This window comes from Puma concolor, chromosome D2, assembly GCF_028749965.1.
Source record: "Puma concolor isolate L17-30 chromosome D2, mPumCon1.1.hap2, whole genome shotgun sequence".
Taxonomy (NCBI): domain Eukaryota; kingdom Metazoa; phylum Chordata; class Mammalia; order Carnivora; family Felidae; genus Puma; species Puma concolor.
Genome location: NC_141677.1, coordinates 34363696 through 34385818, shown reverse-complemented (window position 1 = coordinate 34385818; position 22123 = coordinate 34363696). Strand labels below are relative to the sequence as shown.

The window sequence follows — 22123 nt, the reverse complement described above, 5'->3', positions numbered from 1 at the left end:
TTTCTTCTATCAGCTATATTGTAAGTGAATTCCCTACATCATTCCAGCCTTGCTCCTGTTCAAAAAACTATCCATACTCAAGCAGGGTAGTCTTTCTTTTTCCACAGAAAACCACTATCTTGAAGTTGGTATTTGGTGTTTAGCAGTCTCATCCATGATATACATACATGCAGGCAGGCAGGCAGACAAACACACACAGAGACACAGCTTAGTATACAGTATATAGTATAGTGGAAGCCAGCCTTTGAGGTGGTTTTCTATGATCCTTGCCTCTAGGTATTCATATCCTTGTATGGTCGCATCCCACATCAAATCAGGGCTGGTCTGTAAAATCAGTAGAATACAGCAGATGTGATGGTGTGTAACTTCCCAGACTATGCCATAAAAGACTGTGTGGCTTCTGTCTTGCTCTTTTGGATCACATGCTCTGAGGGAACCCATTAGCCACAAGGACAAACCTGCAGCCCTGTGGAGAAGCCAACATTGAGAAGAAGTGGAATCTCCTACCAAGAGCCAGTACCAACTTCTCAGCTCATATTGTGAGTTATCTTAGAATCGAACCCTCCAGCCCCAGTCAAACCTTCAGACCACTGCAGCGCCAGCGAGCATGGGATTGCAACTCCATGAGATTCTGAATTGCCCAGCTAAACTGCTCCCGAGTTCCAAATCCATAAAACATGAGATAATACAGGATTATTATTGTTAAGCCACTAAATATTGCCGTAATTTGCTACGTGGTGTTAAATAACTAAATATGGCATGGTTCTTACGTGTATTTAGACATTACATAAATGGTTGCACTATATTCAACTTTCTACAACTTGCCTTTTATGCTCAATAATGCTTTGACATTTATCCAAATTGAATCATATTTCTGGATCATTAACTTAAAGTCCTATGTAGAATTTTATTTATGAATATACCACAATTTATTTATCCCTGGAAAAAAAACAGGTTTTCTTCTTCTTTATTGTAAATAAAAAGAAGGCTAAGAAAGTTAGCAGCCCTCCTTGTTTTTAGTTTCCAATATAAATTTGGCCAACTTTTCTTTTCCTTTTAGAGCTCTGCATTTCACATTTTACTCCTTATGCCATTTGGAATTTACTTTTGTGAGGTAAGAAGTCAACTATAACAGCCGCATTTATTGAATAGTCTCCCTTTTCTCCTGATGTACAATGTTAATTCTATCACACATGTCAAATTCCCGTACATGCAAGGTTTCTCTAATCTGACTCTACGATCTTTCCTGAACCTGTTTTGATTATTATGGTTTTAAAAATACATCTTAATACGTAGTTGAGGCAAACCTTCCCCCCTTTTCCGCTCCAAATTTATTTTAGGTATTTGTGTAGTTTTCTTTTTTCATATGAAGTTTTGAATAAATTCAGCAGTTCCTGTTGGGGTTTAGTTTAGATTAGCATTGCACTGGAGTTTATAAATTCATGTGGGGGAAGCGGACAATTTTTACAGTGTTGTCCTCACATTCGTTAACATGTCATAACTCTGCATTTATTTTTATCTTCTTTTGTGTCATTCAATAAAGTTTACTCTTCTTAATATATGTTTTACAGATTTTTTTTACTAGTATCATGCCTAGATAGCTTCACACAATTTATCTTTAATACTCACTTCTATGTTCATAAATACAATTCCAAAAGCCCATAGGCTTTTTCATTAAATTATATGTTAAACAAAACATAAGATTACCATGTAACAGAGTAAACTAAATATTATTTTGGTGATAATAAGGCCCTTCCTTATACATTGTGGCAAAAATATCTTTGATATCAATAATTAACATGTATAAACAAAATGTGCTTGCTTCACAATAACCTCAGAAGAATCTATTTAACTATGAAAAATAGATTATTGAAATTTTCTTTACATTATTCATAATATATTAAATATACTAAGTCTGTCACATATTAACAGCATTTGAAGAATACTTATGTTGAAAACTTGTAAATTTTACGTAGGAAATAATTTTCCACGGCAATATAAGAAAGCCCAATTATATAATCATAACTTCAGTAGCTTGATAAATCCAGTTGTTTCTTTCTAACCAGTAGTATAAATTCATTTTAATCACATCAACTATGTATTTCATTTTGTACCTTGGGTGAATCAGTATTTGTACAAGGTAATTTCTGTAAACTATGTACAATTTTTGTGGAGTTATTATGGGGCTTAAATAGTAAAAGTTGGAAAAATACAAAGTTATAAATCATCTTTTTATACATGGTGTTATCAGTCTGATGCTAAATAGTTGTACAACCTAGGTACTTCTTGTTAATTCAGGTTCTTTTAAAATGACTTCATGAAAATATTTCTCAGAAATGTCAAAACCATTTGTGCTAAGTAAAAGATCATCCCCTCCCTTTCTTTCCATTCGTGCACTCACTCTACTGAGAATTAAAATTTTCTTTTGCTTTTGTAAAAATGAAATCCTGTCCTAATATAGTACTGTAACATTTTTTCCTTTTAAAACTGATGTTTTTGGTGGTGCTGCTATGAAAGTAACTTTATTAAACCTTGATCCTTGATCCACTTTAATTTCTGGATGATAAACAGAATACAATCCTAAAGTATATATAGACAGTGGAGTGCAGTAGAAAAAGCATGGTTTTGGAATCTCAGATTTGATAGTCCTCAAGTTCTACCACAGGAGATACCTCAAATCCATGGGCATGTTACTGAATATAACTGTACCTCAGTTTCCTCACAGTGTAGGGATTCTAATACCTCATAGGGCTGCGGAGAAGATTCAATGAGAATATATGAAAAAAATGCCTGCTTTAACAGTTTCTCTTGATTTTCCTAAAAACTAAGGTCTTAAAACCCAAAGTCTAAAAGCATGTAATACATCCATGGAAAATTTCCAATCATTCCTTTAAATCTCAAGAAAACAAAAGTGACTTGTTCCACTGAGGACAACAAGAAGGAAACCAGTTATTGCTATATAAACCAATTCCATGTTCCTTAGTATTTTTGGGTAATTGACCTCTTTGAGACACTGATAAGGGTATGGATTCCTCCTATAGCCTTATTCCCTGAAAAAATTCAAACAATTTATACATAAAAATTTTAGATATAATTTATTTTATTGCATCAGAAACTGATTTCCTTCATATTGTCTGCTACAGACTAAATTGTGTCTCCCTGCCAAAATTCATAGGTTAAAGCTCTAAATCTCAGTGTGACTATCTGGAGATGGGTCTTTAGGAGGTAATTAAAGTTAAATGGGGTCATAAAGGTGGGGTCCTAATCTGATAGGACTGTGGATTTATAAGAAGGTAAGCGCTCTCTCCAGTCCCCACCATGTGAGGACACAGAGTGAAGGTGGCTATGTGCAAGCTAACAGAGTTCTTGCCAGAACCAGACCATGCTGGTACTCTGGCCTCAGACTTCCAGCATCCAGAACTGGGAAAAAAATAAATTTTTGTTGTTTAAGCCATTCAGCCTATGCTATTTTATGGCAGCCCAAGCAGACTACTACACTGACATATTTTTAAAATAAATGTTGACAAAAAACTGACTTTCCTCATTTTAACTCAAAATTAATGGCCATTTCTTATTTTTTAAAGAGATAAAACAAAATTGTACAAGTTAAATAAAATATAAACTTTAATACTATATAAAAAACCATTTCAATTACAAGGCTGCTATTGCTTGGCTTGAATAAAGAAGTCACATAAAGTCACGTAAAGAAGTCATAGTTAACCAGAATATCATCTTTGATATCTAAAAGGTTGTGCCTTTCTGTTTTTGTGAAAAGAAGTTGTGAACACTCAGAGACTCTGAGAAAGATATAGTAAATGTAATCACAGCTCCCTTTGGCAGATGATGATGGTAGGATAGGTGTGTGCAAGGAACTTAAGAATGTTCTAAGACTCTTAGAATTGAATTCATATCACTATTTTGATGCAGTATCAAAAGTGAGAAGATTATAAATCCAAAATTCAATTTTAAGGTTTCTGAATGGAAGTAATCTTCAAGAGCTCTGAGGTTTTTCAGTTCTTGTAGAGAAACTGACAAAGCTTTCCATTCATGAGTAGACTTCAGAGAAACTCCCTACCCCCGCAGTTGGAAAATTCACAGGGTTGTCTATTTCTAATTACCAACTTCAGAGCTACAGCTCGGTTAAAAGAATTCATGATTTTTCTACCAAATTCATAATAATGACCGAAAGGTCTTGAATTGGAAGATTATGCTCATTCATAAAGTCCCAAATATTTCCAAATAAATCAAGGCATAAGTAAACTCTTCCTTTAACTAAATTTTCTCTTCTCTTAAAAAGCAAAACTCCTAAAATCTCTATCAAAATAACACCGGCATTCTTCACAGAGCTAGAACAAATAATCCTAAAATTTGTATGGAGCCAGTAAAGACCCCGAATAGCCAGAGCAATCCTAAAAGAGAAACCCAAAGCTGGAGGCATCACAATTCCAGACTTCAAGCTATACTACAAAGCAGTAATCATCAAGATGGAATGGTACTGGCACAAAAACAGGCACACAGATCAATGGAACAGAATAGAGAACTCAGAAATGGTCCCACAAACGTATGGCCAACTAATCTTTGACAAAGCAGGAAAGAATATCCGATGGCAAAAAAGACAGTCTCTTCAGCAAATGGTGTTGGGAAAACTGGAGAGTGACATGCAGCAGAATGAACCTGGAACACTTTCTTACACCAACACGAAAATAAATTCAAAATGGATGAAAGACCTAAACATAAGACAGGAAGCCATCACAATCCTAGAGGAGAAAGCAGGCAAAAACCTCTTTGATCTTGCCCGCAGCCACTTCTTACTCAGCTACCCTTACTCTGGAGGCAAGGGAAACAAAAGCAAAAATGAACTACTGGGACCTCATCAAAATAGAAAGCTTCTGCACAGAGAAGGAAACAATGAGCAAAACTAAAAGGTAACCAATGGAATGGGATAAGATATTTGCAAACGACATGTTAGATAAAGGGTTAATATCCAAAACTTATCAAACTCAACACCAAAAAACAAATAATCCAGTGAAGAAATGGGCAAAAGACTGAATAGACACTTCCAAAGAAGACATCTAGATGGCTAACAGACACAGGAAAAAATGCTCAACATCACTCATCATCAGGCAAATACAAATCAAAACCACAAGCTCACATAGGTGAGCTATCACCTCACATCTGTCAGAATGGCTAAAATTAACAACTCAGGCAACCACAGATGTTGGCGACAATGTGGAGGAAGAGGATCTCTTTTGCACGGCTGGTGGGAATACTAACTGGTACAGCAACGCTGGAAAACAGTACGGAGGTTCTCAAAAAATTAAAAACAGAACTACCCTACGAGCCAGCAATTGCACTACTAGGTATTTATACAAGAGATACAGGTATGCTGTTTTGAAGGGGCACATGCACCCCAATGTTTACAAGCAGCACTATCGACAATAGCCAAAGTATGGAAAGAACCCAAATGTCCATTATCTGATGAATGGATAAAAAAGATGTGGTATATATACACAATGGAGTACTATTTGCCAATCAAAAGAATGAAATTTTGCCATTTGCAACAATGTGGATGGAATTAGAGTGCATTAAGTTAACTGAAATAAGTCAGTCAAAGAAAGACAAGTATATGATTTCACTCATATGTGGAATTTAAGATACAAAACAGATGAACATAAGGGAAGGGAAGCAAAAATAGTATTAAAACAGAGAGGGAGACAAACCATAACAGACTCTTAAATACAGAGAACAAACTGAGGGTTGCTGGAGGGGTATTGGGTGGGGGAATGGGCTAAATGGGCAAGGGGCTTTAAGCAGGACACGTGTTGGCATGTAAATGGCACTTGTTATATGTAAATGATGAATCACTAAATTCTATTCCTGAAATCATTATTACACTATATGTTAACTAACTTGGATTTAGATTGTAAAAAATTCAAAAAACAAATAAATAAAAATAAGTAAAAAGCAAAACTCCCGTCAAAAGTTTAACCAAGCAAAGAAAAACTTTCTATTTTGATAAAATCATCTTATGATAGTGACTACTTCTGTGGTAGCAGGCAAGGCTTCTTTTAGGACTCTGGGAAAAGCTTTCAATGCCAGTATGTGCAAGTGAAAAAAAAAAAAAACAAAAAACCAACAACACCCAGTGCATTATTACAATGGGTGGGGCTCCTTTCTTCTCTAAGGCAATATAAATATGCATGTTACTAAGCTTGGAAGATGTACCATCTGTGCAGAGAGTACCAAGATCTTCCTTAGCATCAAAAAAATTTTTTTTCTGGTAGTTATTTTGGCAAAGAAATTTAACAATCTTCCAAAGAAGGTTACAGCCATTAACGTTAACAGATTTTCTAATTTCCGTAAGAGAATCACACATATTTGAGATTTTTTTTGATTGTGTCAGCATGCTTATTAACAGACAAAAAGTAGGAACTAAGGCTTTAGAGCAAATCAGTAGTTTCATCAAGTTGTATTCTGAAGGGAAATGGGATAGTTTCCAATTCATTCAAAATTTACTTCAAAGTATTGGAATAACTGACAGCAATCCTAGATTGGATGACATCATCTGAAATTTGACAAATTTGCTTCTACTCTAAGCTAAGCCAGTTCAAAACTGTCAGCACATAAAGTTTAAAGGTCTTTCCAATTTCATGTGGCAGCTTTTCTCAGCAATGTGAAAGTCAATTTTTATAGAACCTTACAAAAAAGGGTTTTGTGATAGAACAAGTGCAATCACATTTTGGTAGCTCCTAACTGAAACTTCTACTTAAACAAAAAGTCCAAACTATAAGATATATTTTTTAAATGGAAACCTATAGTCTGTTTCAGCATTCCCAACTTCATCTTTAGGTTGGTGACAACTCTGCCATATTAAGACCCCAGAGCTTTGTGTTCTAGCATCTTTGACGATTAAGTGGTTTCATTAGTTTCATTTCTTTTTTGTTGTCAAGTTTTTAAACAGTTGGAATGAAACACAGTGGTGGGGTAGTTTGTGCCTCAATATGATGATGACAGTAAAGACAGAATTTCCAAATGTGTATAAAAAGTGGCCATTAGTAAGATGACTCAAACAAATCCTTTTTTCCCCCAAAACTATTTGAAAAGCAACAGGAAAAGCTCTAGAATATATAAAGAATCCTTATAAATCACGACTAAGATGGTCAACTTTTTTAAATGGACAAAAATTTGGATGCTTTACCAAAGAAAATACTTGAATGGTTAATAAGCACATTAAAAGATGCTCAACAGGGTGTCTGGGTGGCTCAGTCAGTTGAGCATCTGACTTTTGATTTCAGCTCAGGTCATGATCCCAGGGGATCACGGACTGAGCGCGGTGCCTGCTTAAGATTCTGTCTCTCGCTCTGCCCCCTCTCATCCGTTCGTGCAAACTCTCTCTAAAATAAAAAAATAAAATAAAAAGATGCTCAACATCATTAGTCATCAGTGAAATGCAATGAAATAATACTACATATCCACTAAAATATCTATAATCAAGAAGATTGATTCAAACAAGCGTTGGGGAGGATATGGGGAAACTGGAACACTTACATGTTGCTGGTGGGAATGCAAAGTGGTACAGCCACTTTGGAAAACAGTTTTGCAATTTCTTAAAAAGCTAAGCATATACCATATAACCCTACTTTCCACTAAGTACCCAAAGGAAACGGAAACATATGTTCACCCAGACTTACAGGCAAATGTTGATACCAGCAGTATGAACAGGCCAAAATAGAAAACAACCCAAATATCTTTCATTTGGTGAATAAACAAAATGTGATATTTCCGTATACCAAAATACTTCTCAGCAATAAAAATAAAGAGCCGCAACACCATATAACAGGGATAAACCTCAAAAGCATTATCATAACATAAAACAAGCTACATGCAAAAGACTACATACTGTAGGAGTCCATTCATATGACATTTTTGGACAAGATTTAATTATTAGAGGCAGAAAGTGGATTAGTGATTGCATGGGGCACAAGGTGGGAGAAGGGAATGACTGCAAAACAGGAACCAGGGAACTTTTAGGGGTGAAGGAAGCAGTCTAACACTGGATTGTTATGATGCTATGAAATGACAGGTGAATTTTAGGATATGTAAAACATATCTCAATGAAGCTTAAAAAAAAAAAAAAAAGGAACAGGACAGGGGTTCCCAAGTGGCTGTCAGTTAAGCATCCAACTCTTGGTTTTGGCTCAGGTCATGATCTCACCCTTTGTGGGATTCAGCCCCACACTGGGCTCTGCACTGACAGTGTGGAGCCTGCTTGGGATATCTTTCTCTCTCTTTCTCTCTCTCTCTCTCTCACTGTCCCTCCCCTGCTTGCTCTCTCTCTCTCAAGATAAACATTTTTTAAAAATTAAAAAAAATTTTTTTAAATTTAAAAACGTAACAGGACAAAAACCAAAGAAGAAAGTTGGGGCAATATTTAGTTCTCCAAACCATCCACAGACCTTAGATTAAGAATTTATATGTTATCAGCGGCACCTGCCTGGCTCAGTTGGTTGAGTGTCCGACTTCGGCTCAGGTCATGATCTCACGGCTCGTGAGTTCGAGCCCCGTGTCAGGCTCTGCTGACAGCTCAGAGCCTGGAGATTCTGTGTCTCCCTCTCTCTCTACCCCTCCCCTGCTCATTCTCTCTCTCTCTCTCTCTCTCTCTCTCTCTCTCAAAAATAAATAAACATTCAAAAATATTTAAAAAAAATAAAGAATTTATATGTTATCTATACTTGGGTTAATTAAACAGATGGTTATTTATTATTAAACAGGAATTTTCAATAGCCCTTTATTACAAAAATTATTTGCTCTCTAACTGTTGTATGAAAATCTTACATCTTTTGTTAACTACAAAATAAACACAACTCTCTACCACAATTCTCAAAACAGGGTTAACTGAGTAGCATCACATTCTGGATAGAGAAAGGAAGGCAGCTAGAAGGGGCGATTTTCCTTGTTCTTATGCTAGCTCACCCTTGACACTTTCCCAAAAGCTTAGGGGACAATACGTCCTGGGTTAAACTGTGAAAATCTGTCAGGAAAACTCTGGTTGCTCCCTTTTCATTCTCAAAAGTATCCTGGGTTGGATGATAAATTATACATTCAACCTGTCTATAGCAGAATTACTCTCATCCTTAACTTTCATTAATGTGAAGAGGAACGCCCTAAAGGCTTTGGAAATCTTAAGCAGGTATAAACAAGGCTTTGGAGATCTTAAGTAGGTACAAACAATACAGTCATAAAAATTTTGCGTAGTTTTATAGTTGAGGATGGGGGCACAATGAAATTAAAACGAGAAGCCCCAACCACTGTTCTTAGATTAGAGGTCTTTAACACTACCACAAGCACTCTTTATAGAGTAAGTCATTCTGGTGGATAAGTACTATTTCTGCAGGGTAAGTTGTTTTTCTCTCAGAGGTGATAACTATTACTATCTCCATTTCACAAATGAGAAAAGAGGCTTTGAGAAGCTAATGCCCTTGCCTAAAGTTATAAGGTGGTTAAATAGTGAAACTGGGATGTAAGCCTAGATCTGCTTGACTCCAAAGCTTGTCTCGTACTTAACCTCTAAACATAATGCCTCTCACGAAAGGGAACATGTGCACAGATATGGGTACGTACCTGTGCACCTGTATACAATGTATCTGAGGTTGAGGGCCATGAGATGAGGAGTCCATGAGTTGGTTTAAGGGAGTCTTTATCATTAAGAAATTATGTGTAAAATTTCCTATGTGTATGTGTATGTATGTATGTATGTATGTATGTAAGCAGATATATAGAGAGAGCTTTCACCAGATCTTTAACAGTATTTGTGGCATAAGAAAAACTAAGAACCTTTAGATTGCTTTGGTAAGAAGGTTAAACATTTAAAATAATTTATATGTGTTATCTGAGCTATTATAGTCATAAATAGAAGATCGGTCAAACAACATAATTAACATGCAATTATTGAGAGGTAGTATATATTAGGCATATATAATAGGTATATAAACATAATGTGGTATTTTAGATTTTGTACTTTTTAAAAATGATTTGATAAAGAATATGATCCGGCAGTCTCAACTAAGAGCAGTAAATGATCACAGAGACGGCTGGCTACAAGTAGCTATGTATTAAGCAGAGTTTTCTCATACACTATACAGACCTAAGGTAAAATTAGCTTAGAAGTAAAAATAAGAAAGATGTATAATTTGTGGATAGTATGGGCAATGAGTTGCATTAAACCAATTATGTGCTTCTATTTTTTGATTACTAATATGAATTGGTTTTCTTAAGAAGGACAATAGTATTGGTAGGAATTTGGGGACCCACACTTCTTTTAAAGTATGTATCCCTTCAGCTTTTGCAAAAATATTGCCTTCCACCCCTTATGCAAAATACAGTCAATCTACTAGCATTTATGTCCTGGAATAATATTCATCTAGATATCCCAGTACAACTGTAGCACTGTTACATTACTGAAATACTTCCATACAGGATAATAGCAGCTGCATTAAATTTAAACAGCTTTGAGGGGGAGGGTTCTGGTAACACTCTAAATATCGATTCTGATCAATAACGGGGATCCTAGGACTCTAAAAATTCTGCTGAGATTTCGTTGCTTTAGGGGTCTTTAAGTTTGCTAGATGCTCTTTTGATGGTTGCTTTGCCTATAAATTTAATGTTTATAAGGTTGAAATTAGAATTCTATCAAACTAAACTTTATACAGAGGAAATATATTAACACTCAACCCTATTAAGCAAATAATATAAACTGTGAGTGTCCAATACTGAGTGAGAGAAATGACAAGAAGAGCTGTAAACATATCCCTCCACTACTGTAACAACAGCCTCCGTCCTGTTGTCAGTTTGCAGCATTATGGACTTTTACGAAGGACTGCATGTGGTCCCCAAGCATCGGTTCATTCTTCCTCACATCAAAGAAGGATAGTACCATCAGGGAAGAAAAAAACAATCAGGCAGGAGGTTGCAGATTTTGAATTGCTTCTTTCTAGGCCCTGATGACGTGAAGGGGCTGGAGAGTTTGATCACGATACATAGAATAAAGACCCAGTGGTTAGGAAATACCAAAGATGGTGCTTCTGTGATCTTCACATTACCTTTGTCCCCAATTTTAAAACATAAATGAAGAGATGAGATAATAACATTCCTTGATCTATGAAAACTGGATGGGCCTATTAGCTTTTCTTTCTGATTTCTCCTCTAAATTCACTATATCTTCATTCAAATTTTATTTCTCTTTAGCATTGCCTCCCCCTGCTTCTCTCTCTGACTCCAAGTGCATCTGAAGTGAAAGAGTAGGATATGTAAACTTGTATGTTAGAGAATGAGAAACACTGAGTTAAGAAAAAGAAAATAGACATAAAAAATGGATTTGCCAAAACTCACCATCAGAGGGCACAACAGTACTGCAATAAACAACTCCCAAATTCTGCCAGGAAGAGAGCCTCTGGTGCACCTAGAAAACGCAAAAAGACACATCCACTGTCAGGACACGGTAACAAATGTGAAATTATGTGCATACAGAAATAACTTTCTGGTTATTTAAGCAATGCGTATTCTTTGTAGAAAAGTTTAAAAATATACTTTAAAGAAGTCTCTCTAACTCATACCACCCTAAGACAACAGTGATGAACATTGTGGCTTGTTTTCAAGATTTTATACAAACATATTTACACACACACACATCACACAAACTGTTTTTTCATCTGCTTTTTAAACACTTAATATTTGCTTAAGGGCTATCCAGTCAAAAGTGAAGCTTTTGTGCTTCCTTTTCTTGCTAGCGTTTACACATGCATTGCCTTCATAACTAGGTGTAAGCCAGTTATTTAAGTAGCTGTATCATGAATTTGCTGTTATTGGGTAGAAATCTCATCTTTCTGTTCACTTTCCTTTTTTTTTTTCTTTCATTTTTAATTTGGTCAGGGAGCCTCACTCCTTGAGTCCCTAATAATTTCCTTTTTTTAATTTAAGAAGGAAATCACTCATAATCTTACTACCTTCTCAAAGAGTAGTGTCATTTAAGATTTAGATCTGGAATTTAGTTTCACGCAATTAAACTAAGTTTCAAAAAGAATATTAAATATGTTTCTGACTTGTCAAATGATTATATTTATCCCTTTGTATACTTTCCTATTCACAGAAAGTATTTAAAATTTTTTTTCATGCTTATTTATTTATTTTCAGAGAGGTAGAGTGTGAGTGCACATGCCGTGCAAGTGGGGGAGGGGCAGAGAGAGAGAGAGAGAGAGAGAGAGAGAGAGAGAGAGAGAGAGAATCCTAGTAAGCTCCACACTGTCAGCACAGAGCCCCATGTGGGGCTCCATCTCACGAACTAAACCGTGAGATCATGACCTGAGCCAAAATCAAGAGTCGAATGCTTACCCAACTGAGCTACCCAGGTACCCCTCCCAGCCACAGAGAGTATTAAAGGAAGGCATCAAGTGACTAAAACACAATATCTGCCTCTGAGCCAGATATCATATTCCATTCCATGAGCCCTAAAAGAAAAATCATTTAGGACTCTATGACAAGACATACCTTAACACAACCATGATGCATAACAGACTTTATATCCTTCATGTGAACTTCAGTTCCCACCTCCTTCCCACTTAGGAAAACATGCAGAAATATGAGACTGACATTTACTAAAAATGTAAATACAGTAGTCTCCTCTTATTCACAGGGGCTATGTCTTAATTTTATAGATCAATGGATTCTATGCTCACTACCAATACTTTAACTATAGTTTCCCCTTTCATGTCTTGGTTGGCTGAATTTCATCCTGTAGAAGTAGGGTTCATGAGAATAAAGTTCTCTGAAACTTGGCATGTTAAAAAATGTCTTTGCCTTCATATTAAAGAATTATTTGGATTGGCATAAAATCCCTAAATAAATGTTTCTTTGAGGAAAGTATTAGTTAAAGGGTTAGTGTTGAACCCCGCTTTGGAAAAAACTGAGGCCAACCACTTCTCTGGGAGAGCTGAGCTCTCTTGGCTTTGTTGGGGATCTGGAACCATAGATCTCATCTCTCAGGGTCTTCTCATATACACATTTTATCTTCATTAGGTCTGATAAACCTTTTTTCATATATTGTGCTTTAGGATTGCAGAGATCTCTCTGGTTGCAAAGATGGAGCTTGCTTTCTTATTCACTTTCTTATTTTAAGGTTATTTCAAGAGAAGGGAAAAACTGCTGCCTTTACCAGGCTATTATTTACTTAAATAGCAACTTTCTAGCATGGGCATTTCAGAACATACAAAGAAGTAAAGAGCACAGTGTGATGAATTTCTTCCATGTATCATCACCCACTTCTATATTTACCAACATTTTGTCAAATTTGGTTCATCTATATCCATCTAGTTTTTTCCCCCAGAGTATCTTAAAGGAAATTCCAACTGGCATATTGCATTACCTGAAAATATTTATGTATAATCTGACGGGCCATTTTAAAACGGGAAGTCCTCTGTTCCTCTATGATTTTGCAAGTTCTCCTCGACAATAAAAAAATGTTTTTGTGGGGCAAAGAACTGCATAAACACATGGTTGCTTATGAATATTATTTGTAGGCTGCTAAAGAATATAGGTTGGCAGGCCAACCACCTGTTTTTGTAAATAAAGTTGTACTGGAACAAAACCAAGCCCATTTATTTACTTCCAGTCTATAGCTCAGTCATCTACTCTCACACTGCAGTGGCAGAATTGAGGAGTTGTAGCAGAGTTAAGTAGTTGGAACAGCGACTTTATGGCCGAGAAAGTCTAAAATATTTATCATGTGGCCCTTCAAGAAAATGTTTGCTGACTCTTGCTGTAGAACCCTGCCTCTGTAGTTCTGAGATAAATCACTTTCCCAAAGTCCTTCCCAGTCACTTCTATAATGATATTGGTAATTATGAAATATTACTTATGAAGTGTTCACAAACACACATATAGGTCCTTTCCTTTCTTAAACCTTCTAATACCTTATAGTCTAATAAGGCCAATAGAAACAAAAATGGTTTTGCTCTTGCCCTTTTTCTTTCTAATGTGTCAACCATAACAACATTCCAACCAAACCAAAGCAAAAACAAAAACCAAGGAGAAGAATGTAAGTGCTAGAGACCAAAGAGGTATTGCTATTCTAAACTGTATTCCATGACTCCCCTAGACTGGATATATTTTGCTGTTTTAATTGCATATTCTTAATAAATCACAAGAAGATAGAAAGCTTTTAATAAATTCTTGACTGATGCTTAAAGTTAAAAAAAAAACCCTCAAGAAGTTTAAAAAAGAAACACATTCAGGCAAGTGGTATGTATTTATTCATGCATTTAAATTTCAAAGGCAGAGACGGAGATTAAGGTTAAGAAAGCAAATACCCAAATGTGCAGAAATCATGAGAGAAAGAGTAAATCTCTAGGCAATATCAATGCCAAGGGAACAAAGTGATTTGGTGTCAATACAGCTCCTTGAAAAGAAAAGACAGATTTATACTTTTGGTGCAAAACAGTCCACATCTTTCTTTTTTTTTTCGAGTAATCTCTACACCCAAAGTGGGGCTCAAACTCACAACCCTGAAATCAAGGGTTGCATGTTCTACTGACTCAGCCATGCGCATCCTGATAGTCCACATCTTTGATGAGTAATTTGAGAACTTCTAGGAAAAACAGGGGCTTGTAGTTAAAAGTACAACATCTGCTCTGGTAATACAACCACTTCTTAAATCTTAACCCTTAGAAAAGAAAAATGCTAGCATTATCAAGTTAGAGTCAGACTACAAAACACCGTAACTTAATTTTCCCAAGTCATAAGATTCAAGCTAATAAAATATCAAACTTTAGTATTCTAAAAAGACATCTCATGCCTTCAGAGCAAACTATTAAATTCAAGTCAAAACTTAAAGTTTTTTACTACTATCATAAATTATGCAACTTCCCCTACACTCACTTTTCATTGTTCAGAAGAGCAAACTCAGCAACACATTTCTGTCAGCAACTTGGGAAGAATGTCAAGTCTAAATAACCTGTCAATATCCCCAAAATATTCATAGCCAGTTAGACACTAGACCATAAGGGGAAAAAAACAGAAGAAAGGGGGAAAAAAAAGAAAAAGAAAGAAAGAAAAGAAAGGAAAATAAGAAAGAGAAAGGTAGTTCCTTTATTTAAGTGAAGGCAATCCCCTTTATATAAAAAATCAGAGACAAACACTGTAAAATTATTTCAGTTGGTCTAAAGCCAAGGTCTAAATCTGGGTCTTTTCTTAAAAAGAAAACCAGAGGCCCTGAATGGTGTCACTTAGGCCAACTCCCCAAACCAGAGCTTTATATATAGTCTAACTGCAGTTTCAACCTCCCCCAGAAATGTAGTCTTAACTGGTCATGAGGAATTTTCTAATGGGTGCCACTGAGTCTGCCACCACCAGAACCCTCTCCATTCCCCAAAGGAAGAAGAGATAATCTGTTATGATAAAACACTCTACTCTTCCCTCTAGGGAACAATCCTTTCCTTTTGCTAATTAACTTTCTTGCCGCCCCCACCAGCCTCCTACCTATACACCTACCTTCTATTTGGTACAACTCCTCAGGGCTCCCCTGTACTTGCTAGATGGGATGCTGCCCAATTCATGAATTGTTTAATAAAGCCAATTAGATCTTCAAATCTACTCAGTTGAATTTGTTTTTTAACACACAAAAAAACCTATAATAGCTTCTACAATTTGGCATCAGTTTTTTTTCCAAGTCCTTGATATAATATAATTGCTGAAGCATCACATCTGTGATAATTTTTCACTACTTCGACTCTAACCATTCACTGAAATAAGCACTGTGACTCCAAATCCGCGAGATCTAATGTATGGGAAAACACCAAAAACCCTGGGCCCAGTTCCAACTTACTATCCTGAGTTTCCACCCCTAAGTCTCAGTATCCTCATTTGTTGAATGAACAACAGCAATGACAACACACTTGACTACTTCACAAGGCTGATTTCATTTATGGGTAATGACAATATAAATGTGATAACATTTGAATGACTGATGTTCTACCAAAATGTAAGATATTCAGAAACTCAATCTTCAATCTTACTCTTACTGAAGACTTACTCTTACTGAAAAGCATTTAATAAGTATAATGTATTTTGAAAGCCACAACTACCTCTAAACAAAGAGATATTATACAATATAAACACTTTATGATATTTAAAGTAGAAATCTGAAGTTTTAAAAAGAGAATCTCTTTAGGTAGTACCATAAAAAATTTTAAAAGGTTATACTAAATATAAGGCATATTTTATTCTTCTTTCAATAACTCACCAAGGAAGCAAAGCTTCCGATGCAGTTTAAATGAAGGTGGTATTAATGTTTTGTGAATTAAATTATATTACAGTTGAATATTAGAAAATTATTTTCTCTTTGAAAACATTATTAAACAGTGACTACATTTTATTATAATATAGGCAACATTTCCCTACTAGAATATATTGTTACTTTATAAAGTAAGTCATGAAGCAATTTATATACCTTTGATTTCCAAGAGAATTTCATATCTGTAAAACAAGGCAATATGGAGGACTTTATTATACTTTTTTTGAAGGGCTTTTTGTTGCATCTGGTCAACATCAGATTTTGAGTTAGGAAATTAAATCTAGCTCCTAAATTACCAATAAAGTTATTTAAAATTAATACTTGTCCCACACTAATAGTGCTTTGAGGATCAAATAAGATAGCATACCTAAAACCATATAAGGCAAGACCTCAGTCATAAACTTCTGCAACACTGCTGATCTAGCAACGGACTAAAATAACCAGAACACTCAAATCTTAACTGTAACTAGTTGTATGTCATATCACTCTATGTAATATGAACTGATGAAAGATCATTTTATCCTAATAAATATAAATATTTATCCATTTAACTGTATCAAGAAATGCTCATTAGGGCCAATTCTTACATGAGGTCTTGAAAATAATAACTAGGTTTGTAAGACATGTAAAAGATTAGTGATATTTCTAGTATATCACAACTTAACAAAGTTATGAGAATGTGGTATAAACTTCATTGATAAATAATGTTTCTATTTTAGATTTTGGTATCACTCCAAAATTACAACATATGATTTATACTGTGCAAGAATAAGAGTCCAATAACAACTAAAACTTCAGTGTACAGTTTAAACCCCTAGTATTCGAGGCAATTTGACACCTATACTTGGAATGTGTTTATACCCTAATGAATGCTATGTTTTCCTTAATGGATGCATGTTTATCCTCTTGGGTCTCATGACAGGATATGTTAATGATACCAGAGTAAGGAATTTCTCCTTTTCTTAAGTGACAACCTGCCTTTCTCACCGTGAACTGGAAAGTTCTTTTCTACCTTGTTCCTTCCCTTCTATTTATTAAAAAACTACATTCACACACAAAAAAGAAAACTTTGGCCTCTTTATATCATCTTACGTTTTTTTTTTTTAATGTTTATGTATTTGTGAGAGAGAGAGAGAGAGAGGGAGAGAGCGAGAGCGAGCGAGAGAGAGAGAGAGAGAGAGAGAGAGAGAGTGGGGGAGGGGCAAAGCCAGAGGGAGACACAGAATTCAAAGCAGGCTCCAGGCTCTCACTGTGAAATTATAGGACATTTAACTGACTGAGCCACCCAGGTGCCCCTTACCTGGGTTTTTAAAAAAATTATTATTTTATCCAACCTTTTATTATAAAACATTTCAAACATGCAGCAAAATTGAAAGAATTTTGTAGTGAACACCCTTACACTTTTCACCTAGATTCTATATTATCATGTTATGTACCCATTCCTTTAATTTCACAAAAATTCTTAATTCTTACAGTTTCTTTTATCTCACTTACTTTTAGAGAGAGAGAGAGAGAGAGAGAGAGAGAGAGAGCGAGCAAGTGAGCATGCGACCCAGGGAGAGGGGCAGAGGGAGAGAGAGAATCTCAAGCAGGCTCCACACTCAGCATGAAGCAGGATCCCAGGACCTTGACCTCATGACCCGAACCAAAATCAAAGTCAGATACTCAACCAACTGAGCCACCCAGGCGCCCCTCCTTTATCATTTCTAAATTCATTACATTCTCCATTTCCTTTGTAACTTTCCTGTGTTGCTCTCAGATTTTGTCTTTTTTTCATTTGTCCTATTGTATTCTAATATCTGTTTAGATGTCTGCCTCCCCCTTCAAAGTAATGATCACCCAGAAGACTGCTTTCATTTCTTTATATCAAATTGGTACCCACCCTGCTCCCCATACCCTAGGAGACAGAGGCTTAATAAATATTTATTTGCATTGTCTTTATTTTCTTCCTTATACCTTAATATCTTTGACAAGTTTTACAACTTTGCTTTATGTCCCAGTTTCCCTCCCTTGGGAATTATTACTGACTTTTATTTTACTGCTAAACTACTCTGGGAAATAAGGAGGTAATTATGATTACTGTAAGCATTTTGGGAGATAGTCACAGTGCAAATTTTTTCACATATATATTAAATATCTATTTTACTTTCAGCTACTATAGTTGTGTAAATGCATCCCTTCCTCAAAGAACTACAACCCAAAAAAACCTGGCTAGCATTTGTACCTTTCAACAATCATTTGTACAATTCAAAGAAGCATAGAAATTTAGACATAAGGGAATGAAATCCGAACACAAACCACACTGGAGCATGAACTCTCAATAAATGTTAAAGGAATAAATACAGCTGGTTTGAAAGATGTTTTTATTGAGAGTAAAGCTGTAACTTCATTGGTTGCTCGTTTTGACTTAAAGTTCAATTTTTTATCACCTAAATTCATATTTCCCTCCAAAGTACCACGGAAATCTTGAACTCAGTATCTGTTGATATAACAATATTGGGAAAAGGGGTCGTTGCATCTCTAAATTACTGTATTGGTCTCAAAAGGCTCAGTAGGAAAACAAAAGTATACACTGGAAAATATTTACAATTAGCGAATCTAGATAAAGGGATGCCCATTGTATTACTCTTTCAAATTTTCTGTAGATTTGAAATTTTTCAACATAAAAAGTTAGGAAAATAAGAAATTTAAGAAATATTTTGTTTTAGGTTGATGATGAGTAAACAGGGGTTAGTTATAGTATTCTGTATTACTTTATATAACTGAGATATTTTGTAGTTTTTTCCTACTTTTCTAGAGCGTAGGGGCTGTGAGATTTCTGTGCTGGTTCTAGATAACTACTACTCAAAAATATAGTCCATGGATCTGCAGCATCAGAATCAGATAAACATGTCAAATGCAAATCTCAGGCCCACCTCAGCCTTATCTAATCATAATTTGCATTTTAACAAGACTACCAGGAAATTCATATGCACATGCAAGTTTGAGCAGCACCACTATAGTTCACTCAGATGAACTCTAAGGGAACTTGAGTTATACTAGAGAGAAAGATGTAGTACCCTCAGACATTTTACCTTTCTCGTTCATCAGGACCCTAACATAAGCATCTAAAGCTTGTTGGGAGACAACATAATAGAAAAAATATGACACTGAGAGTTTGAAAAGCAAGATTCTAGTCTCATCTCTAGTTATGTGACCCTGAACCTCAGTTCTTCTCATCTGTAAAATGAATGGGTTATAGAACATACATTATAAAGCCTTTCCAACTCTATGAATTTATGAAAATAAATACCAGTAGATATTTAGGGGAATGGCTCAACTATATGTGTTATCTCAAGAAATTGGGCCTACTTTTAATGCTATAGGCGCCTTATCCATCGGTTCCTTTGTATTTATTTAGGTTTGAAAATCAACTTCTATCTTTCATTTTCACACTTGGTTTCTGGAAGATACATAATGGTGAATAACTTAGGAAGTGAAGTGGGTGGCTGCTATTAATAATTTCCCTCACTGTTTCCTTTGTTCTTAAATGCTGATAAAACACAGGTAATAGACAGGATTTAGGAAAAAGTAAAATCAGATTCTGTGTTTTGTATAAGAGCAAGAGGATATTATTGTTCTTGGGAAAAACACGGCTGAAACATTTAGCAGTAAAGGATTATGATGACTGATACTGTCAAACGGATGAGGAAATAATAAAATTTGTGTGTCTGTGTGTGTGTGCATACACAAGCTGCACATGAAGAGAGAAAGGTGAAACAAAGCAAATGTGGCACAATATTAATAACTGATGAATCTAGACAAAGGGTATAACACTATACATCACACTCTTCCTGTAATTTTTTTGTAGGTTTGAAATTTTTCATAGTAAAAGTTGAGAGAAAAAAATAACATAAATATATTATATACTAACCTCAAAATGCCCTGTTTTTTTTTATTTTTTGTTTTGTTTTTTTTTTTTAGAGAAAGGAAAAAAACATGAGCAGGGAAACGGCAGAGATAGAGAGGAAGACAGAGAATCTCAAGCAGGCTCCATGCAGAGCCCGAGGTGGGACTTGATCTCACAAACCATGAGATCATGACCTGAGCTGAAATCAAGAGTCAGATGTTTAACTGACTGAGCCACCCAGGCTCTCCGAGGTTAATAAGATTTTAAAACAAAAGTTTTATTCCTTGTGTGTGTGTGTTTTTTTTTTATTCTTTGATGGCTGAGATAGCTGATTTTTTTTTTTTTTTATATGAAATTTATTGTCAAATTGGTTTCCATACAACACCCAGTGCTCATCCCAAAAGGTGCCCTCCTCAATACCCATCACCCACCCTCTCCTCCCTCCCACACCCATCGACCCTTAGTTTGTTCTCAGTTCTCAACAGTCTCTTATGCTTTGGCTCTCTCCCACTCTAACCTCTTTTTTTTTTTTTTTTTTTGTTCCCCTCCCCCATGGGTTTTTCTTAAGTTTCTCAGGATCCACATAAGAGTGAAACCATATGGTATCTGTCTTTCTCTGTATGGCTTATTTCACTTAGCATCACACTCTCCAGTTCCATCCACGTTGCTACAAAAGGCCATATTTCATTTTTTCTCATTGCCACGTAGTACTCCATTGTGTATATAAACCACAATTTCTTTATCCATTCATCAGTTGATGGACATTTAGGCTCTTTCCATAATTTGGCTATTGTTGAGAGTGCTGCTATGAACATTGGGGTACAAGTGCCCCTATGCATCAGTACTCCTGTGTCCCTTGGATAAATTCCTAGCAGTGCTATTGCTGGGTCATAGGGTAGGTCTATTTTTAATTTTCTGAGGAACCTCCACACTGCTTTCCAGAGCGGCTGCACCAATTTGCATTCCCACCAACAGTGCAAGAGGGTTCCCGTTTCTCCACATCCTCTCCAGCATCTACAGTCTCCTGATTTGTTCATTTTGGCCACTCTGACTGGCGTGAGGTGATATCTGAGTGTGGTTTTGATTTGTATTTCCCTGATAAGGAGCGACGCTGAACATCTTTTCATGTGCCTGTTGGCCATCCGGATGTCTTCTTTAGAGAAGTGTCTATTCATGTTTTCTGCCCATTTCTTCACTGGGTTATTTGCTTTTCGGGTGTGGAGTTTGGTGAGCTCTTTATAGATTTTGGATACTAGCCCTTTGTCCGATATGTCATTTGCAAATATCTTTTCCCATTCCGTTGGTTGCCTTTTAGTTTTGTTGGTTGTTTCCTTTGCCGTGCAGAAGCTTTTTATCTTCATAAGGTCCCAGTAATTCACTTTTGCTTTTAATTCCCTTGCCTTTGGGGATGTGTCGAGTAAGAGATTGCTACGGCTGAGGTCAGAGAGGTCTTTTCCTGCTTTCTCCTCTAAGGTTTTGATGGTTTCCTGTCTCACATTCAGGTCCTTTATCCATTTTGAGTTTATTTTTGTGAATGGTGTGAGAAAGTGGTCTAGTTTCAACCTTCTGCATGTTGCTGTCCAGTTCTCCCAGCACCATTTGTTGAAGAGACTGTCTTTTTTCCATTGGATGTTCTTTCCTGCTTTGTCAAAGATGAGTTGGCCGTACGTTTGTGGGTCTAGTTCTGGGGTTTCTATTCTATTCCATTGGTCTATGTGTCTGTTTTGGTGCCAATACCATGCTGTCTTGATGATGACAGCTTTGTAGTAGAGGCTAAAGTCTGGGATTGTGATGCCTCCTGCTTTGGTCTTCTTCTTCAAAATTACTTTGGCTATTCGGGGCCTTTTGTGGTTCCATATGAATTTTAGGATTGCTTGTTCTAGTTTCGAGAA

General features: G+C 36.0%; 1 protein-coding gene across 6 annotated transcripts in view; it reads right to left on the bottom strand.

Annotated features, from left to right (window-relative positions):
• The window catches only part of MCU (mitochondrial calcium uniporter), a 204461-nt gene that overhangs the window by 34203 nt on the left and 148135 nt on the right, over window positions 1–22123 (bottom strand). For all 6 annotated transcript variants that reach the window (XM_025917999.2, XM_086679954.1, XM_086679956.1 and 3 more), the window contains one exon: window positions 11389–11458. In XM_025917999.2, the coding sequence (XP_025773784.1) occupies window positions 11389–11458 (70 nt within the window). The remainder of the gene's footprint in view (window positions 1–11388; window positions 11459–22123) is intronic.